We start from the raw sequence: 27,158 nt of genomic DNA, 5'->3' as shown, positions 1-27,158 counted from the left end.
ACAATTGTTCCTCAGAGCAACCCTGAACCATGGGGCTAGACAGAACATATGAAGTTTCTTAAAAGAATTTATAACTTTTCTTCTATAAATAGCAAAAAGAAGCAATGACAATAACTTATGACAGATACAAATCATATAAATAAATCAATTCCTGTTTTGTTTCTCTCAAAACTGTAAGATTTTACTAGAAATTCAAAATCAAATTGGAAAATCAGCAAAGTAACAATCTATCAAGTGCTCAAACTGAAGTAGTGGAAAATTAATAGATAGCCAAAGGTAGAAAAATGGGCAAAAATAAGGAAATTGACTTCACTAATCCCACCAAAGTCAGAGACACCTTGGAGAAAAGGTCTTTGGTGAGATTTCGGATCTCTTGGTAGCTCTTTAAGAATGTATTCAGGAAGTTTACTCTAGTCACTATAATTTACATACAACAAATGATATCAGGCATCATCACATTTTTACATGTTATACAACTACAATTCTCAGTTGTACTTGAAATGTAGACCTCACTGAGACTATTTTATTTTAAATCTTTAAAATTTTCAGTTATCAACACAATACTGTGGTTCAAAAACCTCAACTTTAACACAAAGAACAGCCAAGCAAAGCCCAATCTCTGTTCTAAATTGATAAAAATCAAGTCTTCCATAGCAATCACAAATCTTCTAATTTGTCTTAAAATAACAGATCATAACAAACCATAAAGCAGACTTATTTTGTTGGAGAGATTGTTAAGGATCAAAAGCAAAGTACCCTATAAACCAATAATTCTCCTCTCCAAAAGTATCCAGGAAACAAAGCTGACATCTGGATTCCTGACCATCAATGAAGCCACCTGTCAAATACTTGTTGGATCTATTTTCCAATACTTTTTACCAATGATTTCATAGATGTAAAAATATAAGACATTCTCCCCAAATCTCAGTCTACATTTCCCCCACTCTAGTTTCTTATGTCAAAGCACACTACACCCAAACCTTCAGCAGAGCCCTGGCTTTGCCTTCTGGACAGATCACCACAGCACTGAGCACCAGGGAAGTGAGATGGAGGAGAGGAAAGTTGACAGCTAACAAGTTTAGTTGTGCCCTGGCTGCCACCTGATGAAGGAAAGTCTATGTGTTCCCTCCTTCTGGGCTGACAGGAAAGTTCAAAAGCTAAACTGGATCTGTCACACCAGCCCTATCACAAAGCACCACAAAATTCCATACCAGGCTCCATTCCTGTTCTTTCAAGCCATTTTCATATCTGCTTTGTTACATAAGTGGAAGAGGGAGGGGTTAGGTTAAAATTATGAATAAATATAAAAATGGATTTAGGAAGCAGGCGTTTGACCGAATGACGAAGAAAATGCATCCCACATCAAAGTACTTGGATTGAATTCTTGGCTCCAACTCCTATCTCCAGCTTCCCTATGTGGGATATGTGGCTTATAATTCAGAACCAGAAGCCTCAGCCCAGCCCTGGGAAGGACATTAAAAACATTTAGGAAGTGAACCAGCAGATGCAATTGATCTCTCCCTCCCGAATCAATAACATATAACTATATTTAGGCTTTTTGTTACAAGGAGTGTCTAGTACCTATTAACTACAGCTGCACAAAGCATTAACGTAACAATGATAAACTATTACTACATAACATACATATAGACTTTAAAAAATAAAGATCAGGGAGCAAATGCTTAGTGGTCTCACATCAGAAGACATGGATTTGGTGATCAATTTGTTCTTTTTTTTAACATATTTTTTAAAATTTATTTAATTTTATCAGGGAGATTTCCAGAGAAAAGGAGAGACAGAGAGAAAGATCTTTCATCTGCTGGTTCACTCCCCAAGCGGCCACAATGGCCAAAACTGAGCCGATCTGAAGCCAGGAGCCAGGAGCCTCCTCCAGGTCTCCTACACAGGTGCAGGGTTCCAAGGCTTTGGGCCATCCTCCACTGCTTTCCCAGGCCACAAGCAGGAGTGGAAGTGGAGCAGCTGGGATACAACTGGCACCTAAATGGGATCCTGGTGCATGCAAGGCGAGTACTCCAGCCACTAGGCTATCACGCTGGGCCCTAGATATTTTTTAATTTTCATTTTTCATGATACAGTTCCATAGGTTCAATGGCTTCCTATTCCGCCCTACCCATTTCCCCTCCCCCCACTGATTTCCTCTATAACAATAGTATAGTCCTTCAGCAACAGTCACAAGTCCATCATTCTGCTACTTAAGTGTATGCTGACACTGTAGGTTTAGACAATGGTATAAAGTCCAGCATCCTATTGTCAAGATACATTTAACAATTTCATTGTGGATCTATCTTTTATTCAGCAGAGATGCGTGCTGTACTGTATCTTACTTCTCGACACGAGTCTGCCTTACAGAGTTCCTCTAGATGAATATCCATGTTTACCTATATCTCTATTGGTCTTGTATTTTGCACGAAGGCTGCCTTACATCTCAGAGAACATATGATATTTGTCCTTTTGAGATGAACTTATTTCACTTCATTCCAGCTTCCTGCTAATGCAGACCCTGGGAGGCAAAGGTAATGGTTCAAGTGATAGAGTTCCTGCAATCACCTGAGAAACCTGTAACACATTCCTAGTTCCAGATCGCAGCTGAGTTCAGCCCTGGCACTTTCAAGCATTCAGGGAATCAACTCACAAATGGAAGTTGTCTATCTTTCAAGTCAAGAGATATTTTTTCCAAGTCTTCAACCTTTTACTCCCTTCATATTTTCAAAATATATGAAGTAAAGACCAATAACACTATAAAAATGGGTAGAGGCATAAGAGCTCACAGAAAGAAGTATCATTTTAGTTACAAGGAAAAAGCCTTGTTTATAAGAGACCTATAAATTAAGCCCACACTAAGATATAATTTCTTGCTTATCAGATGGAAAAAAACTAAAAACATGAGTAACATGCTCTGATAACAAGTTGGTGGGGAACTATGCACACTTCTAAAATGCTGATGACGCAACTCCAGTGCAAGGATAATTTGCAATATCTAGTAAAATCATACATGTCCCAAGCCCTTGAGCTAGCAGTGTCACTGGAAAAAAAAAATACAAGACATGCAGCAAGCTATTTTCAGCAGAAATGTCTGGAATAGCAAAAAGCTAAAACAATCGCAACATAGGAGTGGCTACCTAAATGATGACACGTTCACACAGTCTAGGAGGACATGTATGGATGATACACACCACAGCACAGTCACCACCAGCATACATGTGATCAGTACGGGGAAGAGCTAAGTAGATGCAAGGCTTTTTCAAAGTTATTATGCATCTAAGACAAGATGGGGATACACACACACGTACAGACACACACTTGATGCATACATATATCTGCTTTCTAAGAAATGGACAGGTTAAGCATCAAAAAGTGGCTACATATATTGGCAAAGAAGGAATAAGGAAGACACAATACGAATGAAAATAAAATGTTACTTTAGTGTCGCTTGTTATAAGTGCAGCCATATAATTTTATAATTAAAATTTTAAAGCACAGTACTTAAAAGTTGAAATCAAAACAAATAAAACTGAAAAGTTTTATTGGAAGGTTTATTGGAAGGCATTAATAAAAAACATTTTAAACCGAATTACGAATATACTCAGTGAATACCCTAAAACCAATGAATTGCATAATGTAAATCAGTACATTTGATGGTATATGAATCATATCTGAAGTTTTTAAGGAGATATCAGCTAATTAAATGTATGAGCACCTTTGTCAGACCAAACTTAAAAAAAAGAAAGAAAGAGAAAGAGACCTTTGTGGAGGTGGCCATTTGGCACAGCAAAGCAGCTGCTAGTCTGAACACCTGCAAGCCCCATCAGAGGGCCCGAGGTTCAGTTCCAGGTCTGTTCAGTTCCAGCTTCCTGCTAATGCAGAGCGTGGGCAGCAGCAGGTGAGAGCTCAAGTCCCTAGGCCCCTGGCGTACTCACTGGAGACGTGGGTGGAGTTCCAGCGCCCAGGCTCAGCCTGCTGCAGCCCCAGTTGTGGGCATTTGGGGGAGTGAAGGAGCAGATAAGGAAACACTCTGCTTCTGTCTTTTGCCTTTTTCTCCCTTTTTCCCCTTCTTCCCCCTTCTTTCCTTCTCCTCTCCTCTACCTCCCTCCATTCTCTAATAAATCAAATTTTAGAAGGTATTTGCAAGGAGCAATGGCACGGCACATTATGCTAAGCCTCTGCCTGCAGCACTGGCATGCCTTATGGGCACCAGTTTGTGTCCTGGCTGCTCTGTTTCTCATCCAGCTCCCTGCTTGTGGCCTATGAAAACAGCAGAGGATGGCTCAAGTGTTAAGACCCCTCCCACCTGTGTGGGAGACCCAGACGAAGTTTCTTGTTCCTGGCTTTGGCCTGACACAGACCTGGTCATCGCAGTCATTTGGGGACTGAACCAGTGTCTAGAGGAGCCATCTCTCTGTCTCTCCCTCTGCCCATCTCTCCCTCTCCCTCCTCTTACCCCTGTCTCTTTACCCCTCTCCCTATCTGTACCTCAAGTAAATTTTAAAAATCCTCTTAAAAATAAAATTTAAAAAGGCCTTAACATTAGAAACACGTTTTGAAATATTTTTCAAATGAAATGATTTGCCAGTTATCTGGGCTAAAAAATGATACAAGTAAGAACAGTCACTTCTTTATGATAAATACGTAAGTGTTTGTCACACTGGTTGGCAGAACTGTATCTACATTTGCAATTCCATAAAACAAAAGCACTTCTGACAAATATCCATTTATATTTTACTGGATATCCACATATACTGGGGAAAAAGTGACTTGAGTAGAGAGCAAGGTGACCAAATGGGAACACATGAATGTGAGCTGCTCTTTGTGAATCATCATGCCAAACATTCACTTACTGCGTCACACTCCTCTGGCTTCAATACAGCCACTGCCACCAATCAGAAAGTGATGTGTGCATTTATCTATACAAACAGATTTCGATTACACGTGTTATTTCATGGAAGGAAACTAGCCTCAGTCCACATGCCCAGATGCCACACCACAACGTCCACGCTGTTATTGTTCAAAGTCGAAGTACGAGAGAGAGAGAGAGATTGATACATTTCTCTTGTAGACTGTACTATTTCACTGCTTGCTTAGTCTTCAGCCTGGCAAGATACAAACGCCCAGGGATTCAACCCATTGCTCTTGGCTTGCCGCAGGCGGGAGGGCTCACCGGGAACACTCCCCTCAGCGGGCAGCCAAGGTGAAGACGTTTCCGAAGGAGGGACCCATGGGGAAGTGCAGGCCACTCTTCCTCATGAATCATAACTTCTCTCAGGAAAACCAAACCCCAAAGACTTGAGCCAAAGAAATGAGCAAGAGTCTGCAGCTGTATGGCACGGGCCACTCAGGAGAGCCAAGATGCTGGCTCCCAAGAAAGCGACGGGCCACTATGCCCTAACATAAGCAGCAAGCAATCCGAGCAACCGAGGCGCAGGAGCAGCTTCCCCATGCCTCCATTTCATCTCTGAGATGGAAGCATGATTTTACAAATGTCGTTGCCAATTTTTTAGGCATTGTTTATCCTTGATAAGAAATTCAACCTTAGAGGAAAACAAGTTGAAATCACAGAGGGTTGTGGCGCTCATTCTGTGTGTAGCTGTTTCAAGCAGGGGCACCTTGCTCTCACCTGAGATGAAGGAAGTGGGGTCAGGCTGCAGGGACCGGAACTGGTTGACATAGTACTCCCGCTGCTCGTCTGTTATCCTCCAGGGCTCGTCGGGATAACTACTGCTGTGATCCTGCAGTTCTCTCTCCACTGAAAAGGACTTCAGAAGCAAACAAATGAGCAAATGCTTGGAGAACCTGTGCTTAGTGAGATGAAGCAAGAGTCAAACACCAATAAAATCTAGTGTGCCTCCACACTTAATTTTTCCTGAAGGAAATGAATTGGACAGCTTCACGACCAGAATGTGACTAGAACATAAACTTCAGAGGCAAGATCATACTCTATAATTTCTTTCTTAATTTCCCAAAGTTGTTAACAGGACTGAGAACTTGGTGCCTGACATAAAAATTCTTCCAATGTGATGATTGGTTTAAAAAACAGACAATCTTTCTTCTTCTTTCTTCTCTTCAACTATCCACCACAGTTAGATTCTTTCTATCTGTGTGGACAGAAAATAAAAAGCCGGCATGGCTTTTGAACCCACAGGGATGGAACTACCACAGCAGCTTGTAGCCACATGATCTTTTTTTCTGTGACATTCACCCTGAATCAACGCAGGAGTCAAAGCCCTGGTTAAAATCTATACCCTCTGCTCTTACTTGAGTGGCAAGTCAGGACCATCAACCCTCTCACTGCACATCTGTGGCTGAGGATAACGCTCAGGACTAGAGCTGGCTGGTGAGAGCAGCTGCTCAGATGCCATAAACATGGTAATACAGTGGGGGCTGGGGTGCAGAGGAGCCGTCACTAGAGGGCGCACACGTCAAATCTGAGGATTTGAGTCTAGAAGGTCAGAAATGCGCTGCAAGAGAAAACAAAGCTCTGCTGCATGCTGTGGATAAGAGACAAGCAAGAGCAGCACTGCGGGGAGGGGCCACCAGGGCTTCGTTCTTTGCCTCCCATGTGCCCTAAGACTAAGGCACTGCTTGCCAAGGGCCTTCTGCAGGGAACCAAGAGGTGAACACAGGGAGGGCGAGGTTTTACAACAAAAGGAAATTCAAAAAGGAAGGGCCAGGTGTTCCAGTTGAGGTGCCCAAGAGTCGTCTGCTTCAGGGCACACCATCAAGGAGTTAAGCATTTGGAGGGAACTCTGCCACACTATTCTTGAGACAGCCCAGCACATGCTGTTCCCCCAAAACCATTCCTCCCAGAAATTCATTTCCCCTCTGATGATGTTCAGAGAACAGTCTTCATAAGATTTTAAGATTTTGTGCCGTGATATAACCTTCACATGCCTTTTTTTAAAGTCAAATACCTAAGACTCTGACATCCACAACTTTACACGCAGGGTAAAGTGATTTGGAGGGCAGGTGACTGAGAGGCAGTACCACCTGCACAATGCATAGTCCCAGGAGGGCTGAGTGGGCAGGCATCCAGCCAGGAAGCCATTCCTCAAGGAAAGAAGAAGAAAAACCACGTAAGGATGGCAAGAGTTGTGCACATGTTACTCATCACTGATTAAGACGTTGCTTTCACACCCGTCGGTTTGAGTGGAAGACAGGGCTAGAAACAGAACTGACCCAGCAATTCCAGCGACCAGCATGTGCAGGAGCCGACTGGGGTGACGGGCGGTGCCAGACCCTGTACTGGCAAGCACACACAAGAATCTGGTCTGGGATCACCTCAGACAAAGTTTCTTTGGGGATCCCTCCAACTGAACTGCTGAGCTCAGAAACCCAACCATGAAGAGACTACGTTAGCCAGTGGATTCTGAATAGGTTTCATCGTGATTGGAATGGCGAGACTGGCAGCAATTCAGACCTGTTGAACTATCAAAACTGCTTGAGCAGGACCCTCAGCATGCCCCACATCGGGGATCTGGGATGGGTGGGCAGCGGGGTGGCGCCTCTCCCTTTGTTTCTCCGGTGACCCCAGATACAGGGAAAATGATATTAGTGTGGGAACAATGGTATTACCCACTTTCCTGTAGCCCTTGACCCTTTGTACCCTAATCAACTAAGTAAGATGATTAAAAAAAATTAAAAGAATTTTAAAAAATGTTGATTTCATGCTAAAGAAGCTCCTAGTAAAAGTAAACCCAGTTTTAAATGTCCAGGAAATCAGTACGCACTCACTAACCTTTTACATTCATAGATGGCTTTGCAATTCCCCAAGCCTCCCTGCCTTGCTGGAGCACTTCAGGACAGTGGGGATAGGAGCGCCCATGCTTCCTTCAGATGAGGAAACCAAGGCTCAGCAAGCTTAGGGATATGACCACGGTCATTACTAAACATCTGGAGGCAGAAAATCATGTCCTCCTTCCCTCTTCTCTTTTTTTTTGCAATATTAATTTTTTTATTGTGTATATAAATCTCAGTGAGACATTTACAATGTCAAATACTTGTATTAGAAAAGAAGAAAATATGGGCCCCGGCGCAGTAGCCTAGTGGCTAGTCTTTGTCTTGCACATACCAGGATCCCATATGGACACTGGTTGCTTTTTTATAAATTTTTAAATTTTATTTATTTATTTTAAATATCATTTTATGACACAGTTTCATAGGCTCTGGACTCCACCAGCCCTTCCCCAAGTCCTCCCCTCATATTGATTTCCTCCATATTGTTACATATTCCTTCATTGCGGGCGTGGACCATGCAGAGAGTCCAGCATCTTATTGTCCAGATAAATTCAAAAGTTTCATTGGGAGACCATCCTTGGTTTTTTTTTAAAGACCTACTTATTTTTACTGGAAAGGCAGATTTATAGAGAAAAGGTGAGACAGACGAAGATTTCCTGTCCTCTGGTTCACTCTCCAGATAGAGGCAATGGCTGGAGCTGAGCTGGTCTGAAGCCAGGAGCCAGGAGTTACTTCTGGACCTCCCACATTAGCACAGGGTCCCAAGGCTTTGGCTGTCCTCCACTGCTTTCCCAGGCCACAAGCAGGGAGCTGGATCAGCAGTGCAGCAGCCAGAACACGAACTGGTACCTATGTAATGGGGTTCAGGTACCTGCAGGCAGGGGATTACCTGTTGAGCTATGGCACGAGCCCCTCTCATCTGTTTTTCAAAGCCAGGTTTTAATATCAGGATTTTTTTTAAAGTTGGCTGCTGCTATCCTAATCTTTAAATATGTATCATTCTAGTGATAAATAAACAGTATAAGTAAAGAAAATTAGGGAGATCAAAAGTCAGTCTAAGTACGCAACAGCCCACACAGCAGCTTTTTAATTTGTTCCTATCAAATCTAAAAGCCATGTTCTGCCAGCATCTTGGAAGGTGTCCAGATACCTGACTGGGCATGAAGGCAGAATCCAACGGGGATATCAGCTGGCAATAGACTGACCTCCTGGCTGTGCTACAATGCAGGCAACTCCCAGAAAGTCTACTCTCCAAGAAGGCACTGACAGCAAGAGCTGCAGCAAAGGTGCCTACAGCGCTGGGTGTGCACAGCCAGCGAGCAAGGCAGATGCTTGTGCATGAACAGTTCATGACAGCACGGCTCATTTCCAAGGTCTAGTCCCAGCATGTGCAAGCCAAGAAAGGCAGAGAAGGCTGCACACTGTGTGCTGGTCTGCTGCCTTCCCTGGCTCTGACATGGACGCTCCTACCCCCGGGGATCTGCCCGTTCCATCCCCTGTAGCGAGGCAGTGCCTTCCGTGGCAGCTATGGTCACGTCCTGTGCATCAGAGAGCCCTGCAGGCAGCAGCAAAGACCGGAGCAGATGCACAGCAGGACCATGATGTAGGGAAAGGGCCAAGCGGGATTCAGAGTTAAGAGTGAACAAGAACCCCAATCCACACTATGACGCAGGCAAGAAAGCAATACAAAGAGGAACAGGTGAGAAAGGCTACCAGCGGCTGAAAGATAAGGGGACAATGAAGCAAACTCAAGGCTACAGGGCAAGGTCAGATGCAGGACAAACAAGCACAAACAACCAAGGACTCCCACCCCTCGGGACCACTGGGCTACTTCTTCCCTCTCATTTGTTGAATTCCTGTAGGAAGCATGGGGCCAGGTCAGCAAAAGGAAAACACTTGCAAAGACACTGAAGCAGGAAACAAAATGCCTGTGACCAGGAAGCAAGTCACGAGCCCGAGCACAGGGAGAGCAGGTGCCAGGGCATCACAGCTGTCAGTGCAGCTGCCTCAAGATGCTCCAGCAGACCATGCGGGCCCAGCGCGCCAAGGCAAGGCATCTAGGCTGCGTCCAAAAGACAGGAGGAGGCCGCAGGGAAGTATTAAACAGGCTAACCTAACAATCACATGTGAACTGCAGAAAGACACATCGGTAAGGAAAACAGAGGGGGAAGCCTCCAGACAGGAAGAGCAGTCATGGCTGAATTAGCAACCCCAGCCAGGAGTAAGGCACTGCAGAGCTAGGGAAGGCTGGGAGAGAACTAGCAAAGAAAACCCCACGTGGCCACCGCCAGAGGAAGCTCTTCACATCACCAGCTAGGGGACCCAGAGGCATGGCACCATGGGCTGCAAACCAACCTCCAAATAAACCACAATGCTGACACAGCTAGGGGATCCAGAGGTATGGCACCATGGGCTGCAAACCAACCTCCAAATCAACCACGACGCTGACACAGCTAGGGGACCCAGAGGTATGGCACCATGGGCTGCAAACCAACCTCCAAATCAACCACGACGCTGACACAGCTTTGCAGACAACAATCTGAAAAGGTAGACACAGTGACTGACTGTAAATGCTGGAGACAAGGAGACATGGGGTGGATGGTTTATGAGGCCTGGCCATTCCAGCAGAAGCCAGAACCGGGAAAAGAGTCACGTTGAGACACACTCTAAGAGGCTCTGCTCCAGCTCCAGAACGTTTACTCAGAAGGCTAAGATATTTGCTTCTTGGTGTCAAACATGAGCTCTGACAGTATTTTTAAGAAAAAATTGGGATAGACAGAAAAAGAAATCATCTACATTGCTTAAGCCATATGCATATGATTAATTATACAGTTCCTCCATACACAAGAGAATCAGACTAGCTTATATTTAAAATACTCAACTCCTTGGTTTTTCAAATGAAATGCAGATATTTGGCATTGCAACTTGCTCTCTCTGGGGAAAATAGGCTGTTTATAATGAAACAGACTTCAAAAGACTCATTAAAAAGTAATATCACTAATAAAATCCCAAAGGTGACATTTACCCCCACAGTATGTCAAAAATCAAGTAAAGCTGAATAATATGAATTATAAGGAGGCACTGTGAGGAAGAAGGCTATATTGGTATGCATATTGTTCCAAACATAGAAAAAAATAAAGATCTTCCTTCTGGAATACAGCCTCATCCTAGAAATGGTGCCTAAGAGCACAGCATTGCATTCACAAGTGACTTTTTACCGGTGTCCCCCTGGCGTCTGAGCATGCAAACCATCTGTATTAGCAAAACTTCAAGCCAAAGCCCCAGTGAACATCGGAGCACATATCCCCTGACAAAATGTCTTCATGCTAGAAATACCAGAAGGTAATCCCTGCTCAAGACATGACCACAATGAGCACAGATGTGAGAAAGACAGGCTGGTAAGACTACTCCACACTCCCGAGAGAGCATTTTCATCTGCTTAAACGATCCTGAGAGTTGCTCAGTCATGGGACTGAAAAAAACAAGTGAAAGGCAAACGAGAGCAGTGCTGCTCTGCAGAAGCACGGCAGTCCCCGTCTGCAGGCCACACCTCCCCAGGCCTGCGGAGGCACCACCGAGACACGCACCAGGCAGCAAGACCTTCCCCAGCCCCCCTTGTGCTTACATGCAGCCAGGCAACCAAGTCACCTGCACTGGGAACACCCGTGACTCTGTCCACCGGAAGGCAGTCGTCAGCTCTCAGCCTTGTCTGCCTGTGAACAGGGTGACTGGGTTACAGGACTGAGATGTTCTAGCGCCTAACTCGCCATGTGGAAGAAAGGCACCTGCCAGCAAAAACTGTCCTAGTGAGTGAGCAGACTCGTCCTGTGACAAGCCGTCAAGCTGTAGGGCGTATTCTTCAGAGCAGCAGCTCCCCAAAACTGTTCTCTGCTTTAAACAAGGCCAAAGGAAAGGAAGGTCTGTTCCCCAGCAACACCATCTGAGATGGAAGCCTAAGACCACTTCAGCTTTATAAATTGACTGTCTAATGACATTGACTATTTTGAGTCCAAACAGCTGCCTAATTATAAGCTGATGTCCACACAGTTTATGAGAGCACAGTGTTGCTGTGTTTTGATAGTAGTCTTTCCATGTTGGATTAACAGGAGACCATCTTTCATGGGATTGCAGGAGATTACCAGAGAAGAGGTATAGAGTAAGACAGAGAGGAGGGCCAGGCTAAACCTCTGACGGGGGAAACAACAGAAGGAAACAGAAAGGGGCTGCAAGCTTGCGCTCTGGCTACGTCATATTCATATTGCCCTCCCTATCACTCAGTACAGATTCGGGATGGTGGGCCAATAAATTATACAGAGAGTACCATCACATTTTTCACACAGGAGAATCCTACATTTAGTCATACAGTACATACATCCAATTGCTTTACTGTTATTTAGTATATGGTATTAATACTATCTGATCAACTTAAGAAATACTTGACAATTTTTCCACCAGAAATCAAGATTTGCTGTTTTACCAGGGCATTTCCCCTTAATAATTGTCAGGATTTTTCTGTTAGTTTACATAAGAAAGCCAGAAGAAAATGATACCAGTAGGAAGAGGGGACTCTGGAAGGCTATGGATTTGCAGTCAGGCTGTAATGGCATTCGCACTTCCACCTTAGGCCAGTCAGGTGCAAGCTGCCTGCCTTCTCTGCACTGTGTTCTCCCCTGCACACTCGAAGCAGGCTAAGGTCAGATGAGAGGCAAATGCACCAAGGCTTTTAACCGAATCCAAGGAACACTTCAGATGATGAGGCTACTGAATTAAAGTGCAGAAAGAATACCGGTTCTAGAGGTAGACAGATTTCAGTTCCAATTTAGGATGGTCACTTAATAACTGGTTACTTCACTCCCTACCTGAAAGGTGATCACTAAGTCCGCAAAGCCTGGTTTGCAACTCCAGCCTCATCTTCCTCTCACCCCAGGCTCTAGCCACGCCAACCTTCTCTCCATTGCTTATCCATGTCTGCTGCTCTCTGCACCATGCAAGGTTGATATTCACTCAACATCCACCCCTCTCTCACATGAGTTGCTCTTGCCTTGGTCATTCTCTCTGAGAGACAGAAACACAATGCAAAGAGAGCACCGATCATATTCACCCCCAACCCCAAACACCAGACACACACAAAGGCCAGGGTTGGACCAGATCCTGAGCCAACAACTCAATCCAAGTTTCCTATGTGGGTGATAGGAAACCAATTACTTAGGCCACTACTGCTGCCTCCCAGGATCTGCGTTAGTAAGAAGCTGGAGTCAAAAGCTAAAGCTAGAGCCAGGGGAACTGAAGTCAGGTACTCCATATAGGATGCCATTGTCTGAATCATTAGGCCAAACACCTCCCATCAGTTCTCTCTTAACATAACTTGGGGCACTGTACAATCTGGCTAGCTAAAAACTACACTGCCAGAACACCTTTGCTGTTAGAATTCTACATGGGATTAGGTTTTACTCAACAAATACTCAACTAAAAACTGATTCTGAGGCAAGTCACATGGTGAAAGAGATAAGGATGGAGCAAGGCACTCATTTGGCTGGTTAAAGTCACACATGATATGGACCCTGAGCTGAAGCTAAGCCAGGAGTTTTCCAATTCTCTAGCTTTCTTATGGCAGGGGCAAAGCTCCCTTAGTAGTTCAGCTCTGCTGTGGGGTTTAGGGAACTGTGGAACACTGCTCTCCCCCATGTAGCACTGCCCCCTTTCCCTGTTTGACTCCCACTCATCCTTCACAGCACAGCTCTACTGTCATTCCCTCGGAGGAAACCTGCACTTATTTTCTAGTCCCACGGCAGTTTTGTTATGAGCTATCAGAAGACTCCTTGGCCTTTAGACTTGATTTGTAATTGTACATTCATAATGGAATCACTTGATTCAAATCCATCTCCTCCACATAACTTTAAGTGCCTTAAGGTCAAGAGTGGCATGGTGGCCAAGTGATAAAAGCCATTTAATAAATATTTGCAAATAGATGAATGGGACATGATAATCTACCATGAAACACTGCTAGGAGGACTGGAGGGAATCAGCAGAGCACAGGCACCAAACAAGCACTCATTTGGCAGTGAGTGTTGGTGTTGGGACAGGCAGCTGGGGTTATGACACTGCCTGCTCACCCTAAGATCGAGGGGAATATTGCTGGGCCAAGGACTGAAATAGAGCTGGTGTAACCAAGGCTTCTGTGCTGACAGCCTCGTATGTAACTGAGACCAAAGGGTCACAAGCAAAAGCCAGGAAATACCACTCTCCTCCACAGTTTCACAAAGGATTGTAGGGCAGGAGTTCCATGAAGTGTTTTCAATTGTGGCTGAGAAGCTACATCAGAGCTGCTATGCATTAAATCAATGTGAGCTCTGGCTATCAACAGGAAAATTCTGGCCATCACAGCCTTTAATTCAGTGTCTCCCAACTTCTGCAGAAAAGCAGCATTGGTGATTATGAAAGAATATGTACATGCTCATTTTCATCAGTTCCCTAACCAGCTAGGTGTAAGACCACTACATTGATGCCAGAATTCCATTGGGTACCAGCCTACCACTTTTATCCTCCCAATCACTATTTCTAAGATTGAATTTTGGAAGACTTTAGGGAAGCACTCCTGATTCCTAACATTTATCAAATGGATATATCTTTCCATAGGCATCCTTCCATTTCTATTCCAGATACGCTCTTATTTCCCAGAGCAACTTTTCCTTCAAAGGCTCAGTATTCCTTTAATATTCTCATAACACAAAACATATTCATCTTTCATGTAGAAGTTCCTGACAATAAACAAATGAGGCAATTAGTGTTTCTTTCATTGTTCAGAAGTTTAGGTATCTAATTGATACATTAAGAACACAAGACACAGTTCAAAAAATGTATGTCGAGGAAACTGTGTGTCAGTTAAAGAAAATGTCTCCTTCCTGAAAAATAACAGGTGAAGGAGATAAGTGCATAAGAGGCTGATGTTATAAATAAGGCACCACTCACCATAAACAGTGCCCATTCAGGTATCTGTGGGACAACAGACTCAGTGAAGATGAACACCTGCGACCAACAGCTGGTTAGGCCTTAGGAAAGGGAGAGACAACCCTGCAGCCAGAGAATGAATGTGGTAAACCAGGTCTCAGGTCAAGAGCGAGACACTCACACATCAAAAAATACACCAAAGTGCATCTTCCTCTATCTTTTATCCATACCTCCTATTTCAGAGAATTTAGTTGTGTAAGCAATGGTGAAAGGCACACACACACACACACACACACAGTGCTGACATTTATCACCTCTAACAAGTGTTTCCTGGTCCTAATCTCTACCCATAAACTAAGTAATTCACATTATTGTCATTACTGCATAATCAAGAAACCCCCCCTGCAGGTAAGTCTCATGCACAGAACTGAAAAGAAGCAGAGGGAACTGGTGTGGTGCCTTACAAGCTAATCCTCTGCCTTAGCGCCAGCACCCCATTTGGATGCCACTTTGTGCCCTGGCTGTTCAACTTCCCATCCAGCTCTCTGCTTGTGGCCTGGGAAAGCAGTAGAGGTTGACTCAAGGTCTTGAGACCCTGCTCCCATGTGGGAGACCTGGAAGAAGCTCTTGGCTCCCATCTCTAGATCAGCTCAGCTCTGGCAGTTGCAACCATTTGGGAGTGAACCAGCAGATATAAGATCTATCTCTGTCTTGCCCCTCTGTAAATCTGCCTTTTAAAACAGAAAGAAAAATAAAAGAAGCTAAAGCCCCCAACCTTGCGTAGGGGCTTTTGGGACTCAGACCTTTACACAGAAATATAGCCAAGACCCCAGGAGAACAACAGGTGTTGTCACTGAAGTAACAAATGCAGTAATTATTGACAATATGCAGAAGACAGTTATGTTCTTTATCGCAGCATATATGTTTAGGACCTGAAAAGTGAATATGTTGTTTAAAATAAAAGATACCTTTCTAGTACGACATTGTTGTAAGTATATTTTAGCTGGCAATCTTATATCCCTAGAATCAGGTAAAAATATACTAAATCTTTTTCCAACTTGGGGCTGTTAGCATACACTATGGCTGTTGATTTTTGTTCATTAATTTTGTACCCTGCCACTCTACCGAACTCTCGTATAAGTTCTAGTAGTCTCTGTGTTGAGCCTTTTGGCTCTTCCATATAAAGAATCATGTCATCTGCATATAGTGAAAGCTTGACTTCTTCATTTCCCATTTGGATTCCTTTGATTTCTTTTTCTTGTCTTATGGCCTCAGCGAGTACCTCTAGAACTATGTTGAATAGCAGCGGAGAAAGCGGACATCCCTGTCTTGTTCCAGATCTCAGTGGGAAGGGTTCCAGTTTATGTATAACATGTTATGTTTTGAATGTTATAGGTTGTGTATAAACTAAAATTGAAATGTCAATGAGGTGGTCACAGAAGGTGGCTGGGAACTCGCATTTACTTTTAACATATTGGTTACTCATTACTATGTCAATTAATTCCATAATGATGTAAATTTGTGCTGATGGTATGTTGGAGCTTTTAATTGATCGGGATGATACTCTGCTGGCTCTGTCTTCAGACCAGAGAGTGTATACCTAAGAAGCCGTTGAACTTGACTGGACAATAAGATGCTGGACTCTATGTTTGGTATATGCTTGCAATGGGGGAATCTCAACTGAACTTGAACTGTGGTTATGCAACAAGGTGGAGGAATCCACCATGGTGGGAGGGTTTGGGGAGGGGTGGGGAGAATCCCAGTACCTATGAAACTGTGTCACATAATACAATGTAATTAATGAATTTAAAATAAAATTAAAAAAAAAAGAAATTTGAAAAAAAAAATATATACTAAATCTCTCTTTCTCTCTCTCTCTCATACATACACACACACACACACACACATTTAACTTTCCAAATAACTCTTTTCTCTGTATATCCTTTCGCACTTCTTGGCTCAACCATTGTACTTTGTCACCATAGTGATGATATCAGCTTCTGAATGTATTTGTATACACAATAGTATTTGCTTGTATCTTCATAGAAAGTTCGTGGCAAAATGAAAAGACACATGTAATCCTGGTTGTATCTGAGTTGGGAAACAGATAATGATCAATTCCCATCTCACTGACTGAGATGTAGAGACAAATGAGGATGAACCTATTTTTAATGGGCAAAAACAGAAATATCCAATGTACTAGACAATTATCCCACTTGACATTATCAATGGAGAAAAATCATATATGAATTGAGATAAAGAAGAAAATAAAGATCAAAAGGATGAGTAGATATACTTTTAAGATAGTTTTATATCTGCAGTGGGGATAATTAACAGAAGTGGAGGCAACAAGAAAGTTGTAAGCTGCCATCTCAGCTTTGGTGACAAAGGATGGTGGTCTGAGTCAAGAAGTATATATAGAAGGATGAACAGAGAAAATAATCATTTGGAAGTTAAATGGTCAGGCTTTGATAACCTGGCGGGCATAGAGAGTAAGACAAAGTCAAATACAATGACCAATATTCCAGCCTGTGCTAATGGGTGCATGGAAACTGGAGTAGAAAGGTAAAATCTAGAAAGATGAACATTGACAATGCAATGGGAGATTTGATGTCTGACAGGGGGAGCTATATGACGGTCAGTCTCTATACAGCTGGAAAGTGAGTAGCGTCCAGAGTGGATCAGGGATCACAACATGTGAGGGATGGATGAGGAAAAAGGACTAAGAAGATTAGGCAGAAGTGCCTATAAAAGCAGACAAAAGCCAGGAGAGTGAGACATCATGGACATCAATGAATGACAAGAATCACAAAAAGGCAGCCTGGATCAAAAACTGCCAGGAAATCCATTTTGATAAACTCTTCGCACAAGATATTTTTGATGACCCTGGCAAAAACCAGAGGTTGTGGAGCGGAGTGGGGCAGAAGGTGTAAGCTAAGCATTCTGCCAATCATGTGCCACATGACCGCACAGCTAGAGATTTAGGATAATTGGTGAAAAGCAAACCACAAAATGACATGATCTCAAAACATGACAAAAAGAAAGCTTTACAAACCGCCATCAACCATCCACCAACATGAGACATGCTTAGCATCTGAAATGCCAAAAAAAGGGTAAAAGAGCCAACATTTAACAAAAGAAACTACTAAGCAAAAAGACTAGTCATTCCAAAATCTGAACACTGATTTTCCATAAGCACCTCTAAAGCTCCAACTGCATGGGGTGGAGCAGCACTGACTGTGGGTCCCTAAAGACTTCCTCTAGGGCCCAGAAGCCATGTCTCCTTCTAATCATACAAGATTTTAACATAAGCATCCAGAGGAAGCAGGAAGAGAGAGAGGATGACATGAGCACATACATACAACAAAAAGGGGAATTAGTCACGCCAACCAGACCGAGCACCATGAACCTGTTACGTACTAACTCCTACCATCAAGAATCTTCACTCCAAATCCCCTCATCTTTGTGACTAATTCAGATTGGCATTTTGCTTTCAGGAACATGGAGTCCGGCCAAGCTAAGCTGACAGGCACAAGAAGGAAACCTGAGAACTTAAAAAAGAAAAACATCTGCCATGAATACTGCAGCCTACTTTCCTGAGCAAGTAACCTTGCTCTCATCTTAAACAGAAGGTTCTGTTCCAGCATGAGGGGGCACCTTTACTGCTGGCAAGGAACATTAAGAGAATCAGACTTTGCAGATGGTTACAGTGAACTGTTAAATCCATTCCAGTGTGTTCATGAGATTGAAAAGAAAAGGATCTTGTGCAAAGTCATAGAGTTTGGCAGAACCTGCGTGAGAAACTGTAAGGTTTCTTTTGCGGTGTGCCATGTGACCTTCTGATGCGCAACGGCTGCCAAGTGCCGAGGTCCAGTCATGCGTCTCAGCAAAGAGCCAGAGCACTATAACCTACCAATTCTATGAAACCTCCTTGGGGTTCTCTCCAAAGCTCAATACCTTACATTTACACTGAACTCGTGACCTATCCACAAAGTCAGTGTGACATCTACGGCTTCTTAAAAAACAAAACAAAACAAAACAAAACAGTTGACATCACCATCATTTTGACTCCTGAAACAAACACCAGGGAATCATGACCAGTGTTCCACCTTTAGCTCTATGAATTTTTGTGACCTTGAGAGAAAGTAAATGTCTTTAAACCTAAGCTTTGTCATCTAAAAGCAGGATAACATCTGGCACTATAGGCAGCTGTCTAGGTTGCCTTGTCCATAAACGAGTGTTATACTGCTGGCAGAAAGGCAGCCAATAACTGGCAGGCATTCTGGGCTTGGTTAATGCTAAATTTGTGTTAACTATACCAGTGTGCCAGCATAGTTGCCTATTCCATACTTTTTAAAGATATGTGGGGAAGGCAGGGAACGTCAAGCTGGAACATGCCACCCCAGCCACCCAGGCAGGTGGGTCTGAGGGCATATTAGAGTGGCAATGGCTGAAGGCATGCTTGGCAGGGGAGGAATGATTTCTGGGGGCTTCCAAGGACCGGGACAGTGTAGACTCGCAGGTAGGTGAGGGAGCTGAGATGGGATGGTTTAGAAGGGAGAACAAGAGGGCATATTTGGGTCAGGCCAAGACACCCACCCGTGTGGGAGGCCTGATTGGGCTAAATGGCATCATCTGCCACCTGCTGCTGCACACAAAAGCTAGGACTAGGTGGCAATGTCTGGCTGGCCTAAGCCACAGTACCCACCCTCAAGTGTTGGAGCAGGGGGTGGGCCATGTCAGGTTGGGCCACAGCACCCAGTGAATGTTACAGAAGCACATCTGGGGGCAGATTCTGCAGAAGACTTGTGAGCTCACCTCTGTGGGACTGCAACACCCACTGGCTTGCTCCAGAGCTGAGAGTGATGACAGGCTGAGTCAGACTGGACTACAGACCTCACCTGACATAAAACATAAAACATAAAAATTGCCTCATAAGACAGATAGCTCTAAGCACTGAAAGAGATCATATGTTTCAAATGCTAAGGATGTGGGATATATCTTGCATATATACTCCCCTTTGGCTTCTTGCCTGTTCTTCCATCCTCACCTATTTTTCTGGTTAGCACTCATTTATCTTCATTTCAGCCTAAACATTAATCTCCGCCATTGTTTGATCAACATCTGACCATCTAGGATAAGTTACACTCCACCCCCATTTTACACCCTCAAAGCACAGTATAATTCTCATTTATATAACACATCATAATTATACATTTGCGTTGTGATGGTTTGGTTAATGATTATCTGCTCCAATAGCCTGTAAGCTACATGACAGTAGGGCCTGCAAGTGTTATACTTCATTTTGTGCACTGAACACAGTATCTGGCAGTTAGTAGATGCTAAGTATTGGTTCAGTAAAGGAATAAAGAAGCATGAGTGTCAGCAGAAAAGGGGTCCTGGAGATGAGAAAAGAGGTCACAGGGCACCAGTGCACATGAGCATCCAGTCATCTTTGCTAGGAGGCACAGTAGAAAGGTCCAGCGAACCCCACCCTACCAGGGCAAAGCTGAGAATTCACTGCTTCTTTGGTCTTTGAAGAACCCGGACATGGTATGAAGAAACCGGCATAGCCTTATCCCAGAGAATCTAAGATAAAGCCCATCCCTCCAGTTCCTTTCCTAACATAAATCCCTCCATGGTGGGTGTGAACGTTGTGTTTCAGGACACAGATTTTCATACCACAAGATCTCTAAATGCAGCCAACAACCATAGATAGAGCTCAGCAGAAGAAACAGCTGGGGACAAAATGAGCTCTTCTGGCCCCAAGAGAGAATGGTACCTTGGTTCTCCAAGGTGATACCATTAAGGGATTTTCAGGAATATTTTATGTTTCTCCTACTGCTTGCTTGTGCAATAACTCTACAACCTAACTTCTTTACAAGATAAGACTCTGCTTATGAGGACAAAGTAGTTGAAGTTCAGGTGCTGACACTGGACATGATTGAACTCCATGTATGATTCTAGCACTTACTAGTTCGAATGGAATCTTAGAGCAGCTGTTTCACCTCTGTAGTCACAAACACATCGTTTCTGCTAATAGAAGAGTCTCTAGATCTTATAGTTACAGGAAACATTAAACATAAACACAAGAATATGGCTAAATGATTGTCATTAAGAAAGCTCCTGGTTACACACTGTGGAAGATGAAGTTCAGTTCCACGTGTAACAGTGCTCCATCTCCAGAAGATATTGAGTATCAGGATCCTGCTTGGATTTTGTTTATTCTGTTCCAGATTAACAGTCCACTTCTCTTTGGGAGAGTCAGACATCACCCTTCTATTTTGAGTAGAATGGCCTGTGCATAAATGATTGTTCTTCCTGAGTTACACAATTGAAATATTATACAAACCACCCCACTTCCTCTTCTCTTTAATGTCAAACAGCAAACTCAGCTTTTTTGTAATTTCTATCATACACAGACACCCGCACACTCCATTGATAATTTGACTTCCCCAGCTCAGGGCTCCAACATAACTCTCCAAGACAACAGCTGCAAATGCACAAGAAGATAATAACTCTACAGCTGAAGGAAAACACAGAGAAAAGGTGAAAATGCCTAAGCCATAGGCCAGCCAGGAGAAACTACGATACCACCTGTCCTTTTGCCATAGTATTGCCATGTCCCTCCACATACAGGAAACAGTAGTTGCTGTCACGTGCAAAATCACTGCTCTCCAAATAGCATATTCCTGGGCAGTGAGAGAGAATACAGAAGAACCACTGTGCCTTCCAAAAGATTATTGCATGTTTGGAGGCACAAAACAAATGGAAAATAGCTAACTAGGCACTGAACGAGTATTAATAAAGAAGAATACAGAGCCAACACATTGATTTGGCAACAGCGGTGCGTTCCTGAACAAGGTGCCTAATGATCACACTGATGAAGCTGCAAGGAAATTCCAGATACAATGACAATCAGAAACCAGCCTGACACATTCCAGACACAGAGCAGGGATAAGAAACACAAATGCTGGAAAAGACTGAGGAAAATACAAAAACAGCAAATTTAAAAAGTCTAATATTTGCATGAGAAGACAAAGCTATGCCTTCCTTATGGTAAAAAAAGGGGGGGGGGGACACAACACATCCCCTGGGGCCAGCATTGTGACACACAGGCTAAAGCTCTGCAGCTGCTGCAGAGTCAGCCATATATGAGTGTCACTTTAAGTCCCAGCTGCTCAATTTCTGTTTTTGTTTTTTTTAAGATTTATTTATTTGAATGGCACAGTTACAGAGGGAGCAGGAGAGATAGCAAGCTCTTCCACTCAGTGGTTCACTCCGCAAATGCCTGCAATGACCAGGACAGGGCTAGGCTGAAGCCAGGAGCCAGGAGCTTCCTCCAAGTCTCCCATGCAAGTACAAGAATCCAAGCACTTAGGTCATCCTCCTCTGCATTCCTAGGCACATTAGCAGGGAGCTGATCAGAAGTAGGGCAGCCAGGAGTAAAACCAATGCCCATGCCAGCAATGCAGGCAGAAGCTTTACATGCTATACCACAATACCACTCCCCAGCTGCTGCACTTCCAATTCAGGTCCTTGATAATGCACCTAGGAAAGCAGATAACCCGGCAACTGCCCCCCTGCTAACCATGTGAGAGACTCAGATGGAGTTCCAAGGCTTCTGACTTCTGTCTGTCCCAGCCTGGCTGTTAGAGCCATTTGGGAAGTGAACAGTGGATGGAAGACCTGTGTGTGGATAGGTGTGTGTGTGTGTGTGTGCACGTGCGCATGCATATGTGTGCATGCCTCTCCCTCTTTCAAGTAAATAAATAAGTATGTTTAAAAACTAAACAAAATCCAAGTCCCCAATGTCCAAATCTTATCTCTACTCTCCCACTGGCATAATCCCACATCATCACTCACCCGGATAAGAGAAGCCTGGTGCCGCAGGGGCTTGGTCCCTGGGCCCCCGGATGAGGGGCCCTCTGGCTGCACATGCGGCGGCTGTCTTGCTTCGTATGGAGCTGAAATAGCAGGAGGGAAAATCAGCATGACATGTAAAGATTCCACCCAAAAGTTATGCCTTCACCCTCAAACTGATTTATACCATCTGCTTTTCAGAGTAGAACTTAGCAAAGGAATTAGATTATAACAAGGACTTTTGAAAGTTTATGGAAAACTGGAATTAAAAGATATTACTTTGGTGCAATAAAAAACATGTGCATAGTTTTTTCATTATGTTATCTATGAGGCTGTTTTAGCTCCCTCGTGTACAAAGAGCCACCTACAAGTAAATTCTGATGCCCTTGGCTGCAACTTTACCAAACAACCTAAACATATTTATACCAGTTCGGCCAATTCATGATAAAGCAGAAAACTAATGACAACAGGTTACAGTTAAGAATAAAATGTGAGAGTGGAACAGTGAGAATCCCAACTGGGACAGAAAACAAGAGTAGCTAGCAACACCCCACAGTGGAAGTGTTCTGGTTCTGAGCATCCGTTAAATTCCCTACATACCTCCCTGTGGAAATGTCCTCCACACATCATCCAATGCCCTAAAGAAAGCTAATAGAGATTTTGAACATAATCAACATTACTCTTCATTTCTGAATAATAAATGGCACGGTCTTCCTTATCAGACAAAGGTTTTAAAAGTATAGAAGAAAGCAACAGTAATAAGTATATTTTATATTTTTTCTACTATTCAATAACTAAACTATCGGGCCCAGCGCAGCGGCCTAACATAGTTGTTAAAGTCCTCGCCTTGAACGTGCCGGGATCCCATGTGGGCGCCAGTTCTAATCCTGGCAGCCCCGCTTCCCATCCAGCTCCCTGCTTGTGGCCTGGGAAAGCAGTCGAGGACGGCCCAAAGCCTTGGGATCCTGCACCCATGTGGGAGACCTGGAAGAGGCTCCTGGTTCCCAGCTTCGGATAGGCTCAGCACTGGCTGTTGCAGTCACTTGGGGAGTGAATCATCAGATGGAAGATCTTCCTCTCTGTCTCTCCTCCTCTCTGTATATCTGACTTTGTAATAAAAATAAAAATACATTTTTTTAAAAAAAATTACTAAGCTGTTTCAATGATTTTTCTCCCGTGAAATAAATTTTAAAACCACAAAAATAAATGCATTTACCTCTTCTATTTCCACAGATTTTAATAAGGACAATCCCAAGATGACGGGAAGACAGTTAAATATAATCATGTAATATTCCGCTCTGACAGAAAGGAGAGGTCATCACCCAAATTAAAATTGTTTCCTGTTTCTGTGGTTTAATAGCTTGAGTTTTTAAAAATACATAGGTAGGGCCCGGCGGCGTGGCCTAGCGGCTAAAGTCCTCGCCTTGAAAGCCCCGGGATCCCATGTGGGCACCGGTTCTAATCCCGGCAGCTCCACTTCCCATCCAGCTCCCTGCTTGTGGCCTGGGAAAGCAGTCGAGGACGGCCCAATGCATTGGGACCCTGCACCCGTGTGGGAAACCAGGAAGAGGTTCCAGGTTCCCGGCTTCGGATTGGCGCGCACTGGCTATTGCAGCTCACTTGGGGAGTGAATCATCGGACGGAAGATCTTCCTCTCTGTCTCTCCTCCTCTGTGTATATCTGGCTGTAATAAAAATGAATAAATCTTTAAAAAAAATACATAGGTAAGTAAGATGCTTTCTTTCTGGAGCTTAGTTAAAAATGAAACCAGGCAAAAGCAAAGCATTCTCTTTTGGCACCATATCTGGCACACTTTGGCCTCTTTAACATAACGAATGTTATAACAATGTGCTTAACAGCATGGTGCAACAGCCTAAGCAGCCATTTACACCAACAGCCCATACTGAGTCCTAGTTGTTCTGCTTTGGATCCAGCTCCCTGCTAATGCACATGGGAAAGCAGCAGAGGACGGCCTGGTGCCTGGGTCCCTGCATCCGCAGGGGAGACCCTGATGGAGTTCTGAACTCCTGCCTTTGCCACGCCCTATCCCTAACATTGCAGCCATTTGGAGAGTGACCCAGCAAGTAGAAAAGCACTCACTCTCTTTCTCCCTCTTTTGGTCTTTCCTCCACCCCTCCCACTCTGAAACTCTTTCAAACAAACACAGATCTTTTAAAAGAACAACAAAATAATCTTTGATTCATATCTGTTTTCTGTATTTCTTCCAAGTAACAAGAACACAACATTATGACATTAAAATACGTCAATAACATACATTAAAATATCAAAATCATTTCTGTTAAGCATTAAATGTATTTTCAGAATCTGCAAAGAATGTATAGAAATAAACCTACAAAAGAAACATCCTTTAAGAACACATAATCCAAACCCTAAAAGTAAGTCTCTGCAGGAAGTCAGATGTCTTCTGAGCAGAATTTTTTTAAATCATGCATATTAGTACAATACCAAATTCAACCATTAAAATCAACTGTACTCTGCTAAAAGATTTTTTTAATTACTGATTTTATTATTATTATCACTTTACGATACAATTCCATAGGTTTCTGCTATTTCCCTTATCCCCAACACAATCCCCCCCACCTAATTCCTCCATATCATTAATATAGTATAGTTCTTCATACACAGTCATATGTCCATCATTGTGGGCATGGACAATGGCAGAGAGTCCTGCGTCCTACTGTCAAGACACAGTAAACAGTTTCACTGTAAGTCCATCTTTAGTCTGGAAGTACAAATGCATACCACATTGTATCCACACACATGAATATGATAGTCTCCATTTCACAGCTACAGTGCATCCCCTTACATGAAAAGTCACAGTACAAAATCAACAATAGGAAGAAAAATAGAAATTTACAATGCAATGAAGTTAAATAACATGTTACTAGATATGACAGTCTCCATTATACAGCTACTATACATCCCCTTAATGAAAAGCCACAAAACAAAATCAACATCAGGAAGAAAAAAGAAATTAACACCACCATGAAGTTACATAACATGCTAATAAATGACTAACGTGTAGCTGAAGAAATGAAAATCAAGAACCTTCTTGAACAAAATGATGCCACTGCATGATCTATGAGTCATTGAAGAATCTATTCAGAAGAAAGTGTTTTGAAGAAATGAAACTAACAGAAAACATCAAAACTCATGCGATATAATTTCCACTGATTTTTGCTGGTGAAGTGTGTCTCTTCTAGACAACAAATAGATGAGTTTTGTATTTTAATACAGTCTACTAATCTATGACATTTGATTGAGCCTAAGCCATTTACATTCAGGGTTAATATGTATGGATGGTACTTTGGTCCTGTCATTTTAGGAATGGGTTGTTCATTGGTTTAGTCTTCTGTTGTCATTTAGTGGGATGTTTTTTCGCACTTGCCTTTGGTGTTGGTGGATGCTATTCCTCTTCTCTGTCAAAAGAACATCTTGAAGTATCCCTTGTAGGGCAGGTTTGAAAGAGGCAAATTCTTTTAACTTTTCTTTACTGTGGAGGAATTTTATTTCATTTTCAAAGACAAAAGAAAGCTTTGCTAGATACATTATCCTGGGCCAACATTTTTTTTTTCTTTTAGAATCTGGAATATGTCACTCCATTCTCTTCTTGCCTGTAGAGTTTCCTGTGAGAGGTCTCCTGTGAGTTTAATTGGCATTCCTTTATATGTCAATTGATTTTTTTCACGTGCACATTGAAAGATCTTTTCCTTATGTTCGATTGAAGAGAACTTGATGATCATGTGTCTTGGTGAAGATTGCTTTTGATCAGGCCTGTTGGGAGTTTTGTGCCCCTCCTGGAACTTGTTTCCCAATTCTTTCTCCAGATTAGGGAAATTTTCCTTTATTATTTCATTAAATATATTTGCAAAACCAGTTTCTCTTTCTGCACCTTCTGGGACTCCCATAACTCTTATATTTGGCCTCTTAATAGTGTCTTTCAATTCTTGAATACTTTTTTTGGCCTGATCCAGCTCTGCTTCCAGCTTTTTGTTTGCTTCCCCTGATGACAGGAAATATTTGCCAATTCTGAGATTCTTTCTTCTGCTTGCTTCACTCTATTTTGGATACTCTCCACTGTACTTTTAATTTGCTCTACTGTGTTCTTAATTTCTGATATATCAGCCTTGATTTGCTTTACTGCTGCTATTGCTTGTGTAAAATATTCCTTAAATTCTTTGAACTCTTGTATGTGCTTCTCATTATTGATCAGAAGCTTTAAAATGAGTTTTCTGAATTCTGTGTCCCCCATTTTCTTGATGTCTTCCTCAGTTAACTCTGAGGTTGGCAAAGGCTTTTTCTCCTTTGCAGGGGAGTTTTCAGTAATATCCATTGTGCCTCTTCTTCTTTTGCTCTTGGTCATTGTACTTCTGGTTAGCAGAGTCTTCTCCCTGGGGCAGGTTTCTAAGCTCTGTCACCCACAGGTCTACAATGCGATTTTACTTATTGCAGTTGGTACACAACTGTTTGCTTGCAGCCAATTGTGCTACTCCCTCCAGCGAGTTCCCGGTCTGGGTTCTTATGTTAGATTTCCACCAAGAACTCCGTAGCCCCAACTCCTGGCTCACCAATCTCCA

At 43.1% G+C, this 27,158-nt stretch overlaps 1 protein-coding gene across 8 annotated transcripts in view; it reads right to left on the bottom strand.

Annotated features, from left to right (window-relative positions):
- Window positions 1-27,158, bottom strand: part of REPS2 (RALBP1 associated Eps domain containing 2) — a 238,279-nt gene that overhangs the window by 105,740 nt on the left and 105,381 nt on the right. For all 8 annotated transcript variants that reach the window (XM_058658823.1, XM_058658826.1, XM_058658827.1 and 5 more), the window contains exons 5-6: window positions 22,564-22,664; window positions 5,633-5,771 (exon numbers count right to left, since the gene is read on the bottom strand). In XM_058658823.1, the coding sequence (XP_058514806.1) occupies window positions 5,633-5,771; window positions 22,564-22,664 (240 nt within the window). The remainder of the gene's footprint in view (window positions 1-5,632; window positions 5,772-22,563; window positions 22,665-27,158) is intronic.

Source organism: Ochotona princeps, chromosome X, assembly GCF_030435755.1.
Source record: "Ochotona princeps isolate mOchPri1 chromosome X, mOchPri1.hap1, whole genome shotgun sequence".
Taxonomy (NCBI): domain Eukaryota; kingdom Metazoa; phylum Chordata; class Mammalia; order Lagomorpha; family Ochotonidae; genus Ochotona; species Ochotona princeps.
The sequence above is the reverse complement of the archived record's forward strand: the minus strand, read 5'-3'. Positions and strand labels throughout refer to the sequence as shown.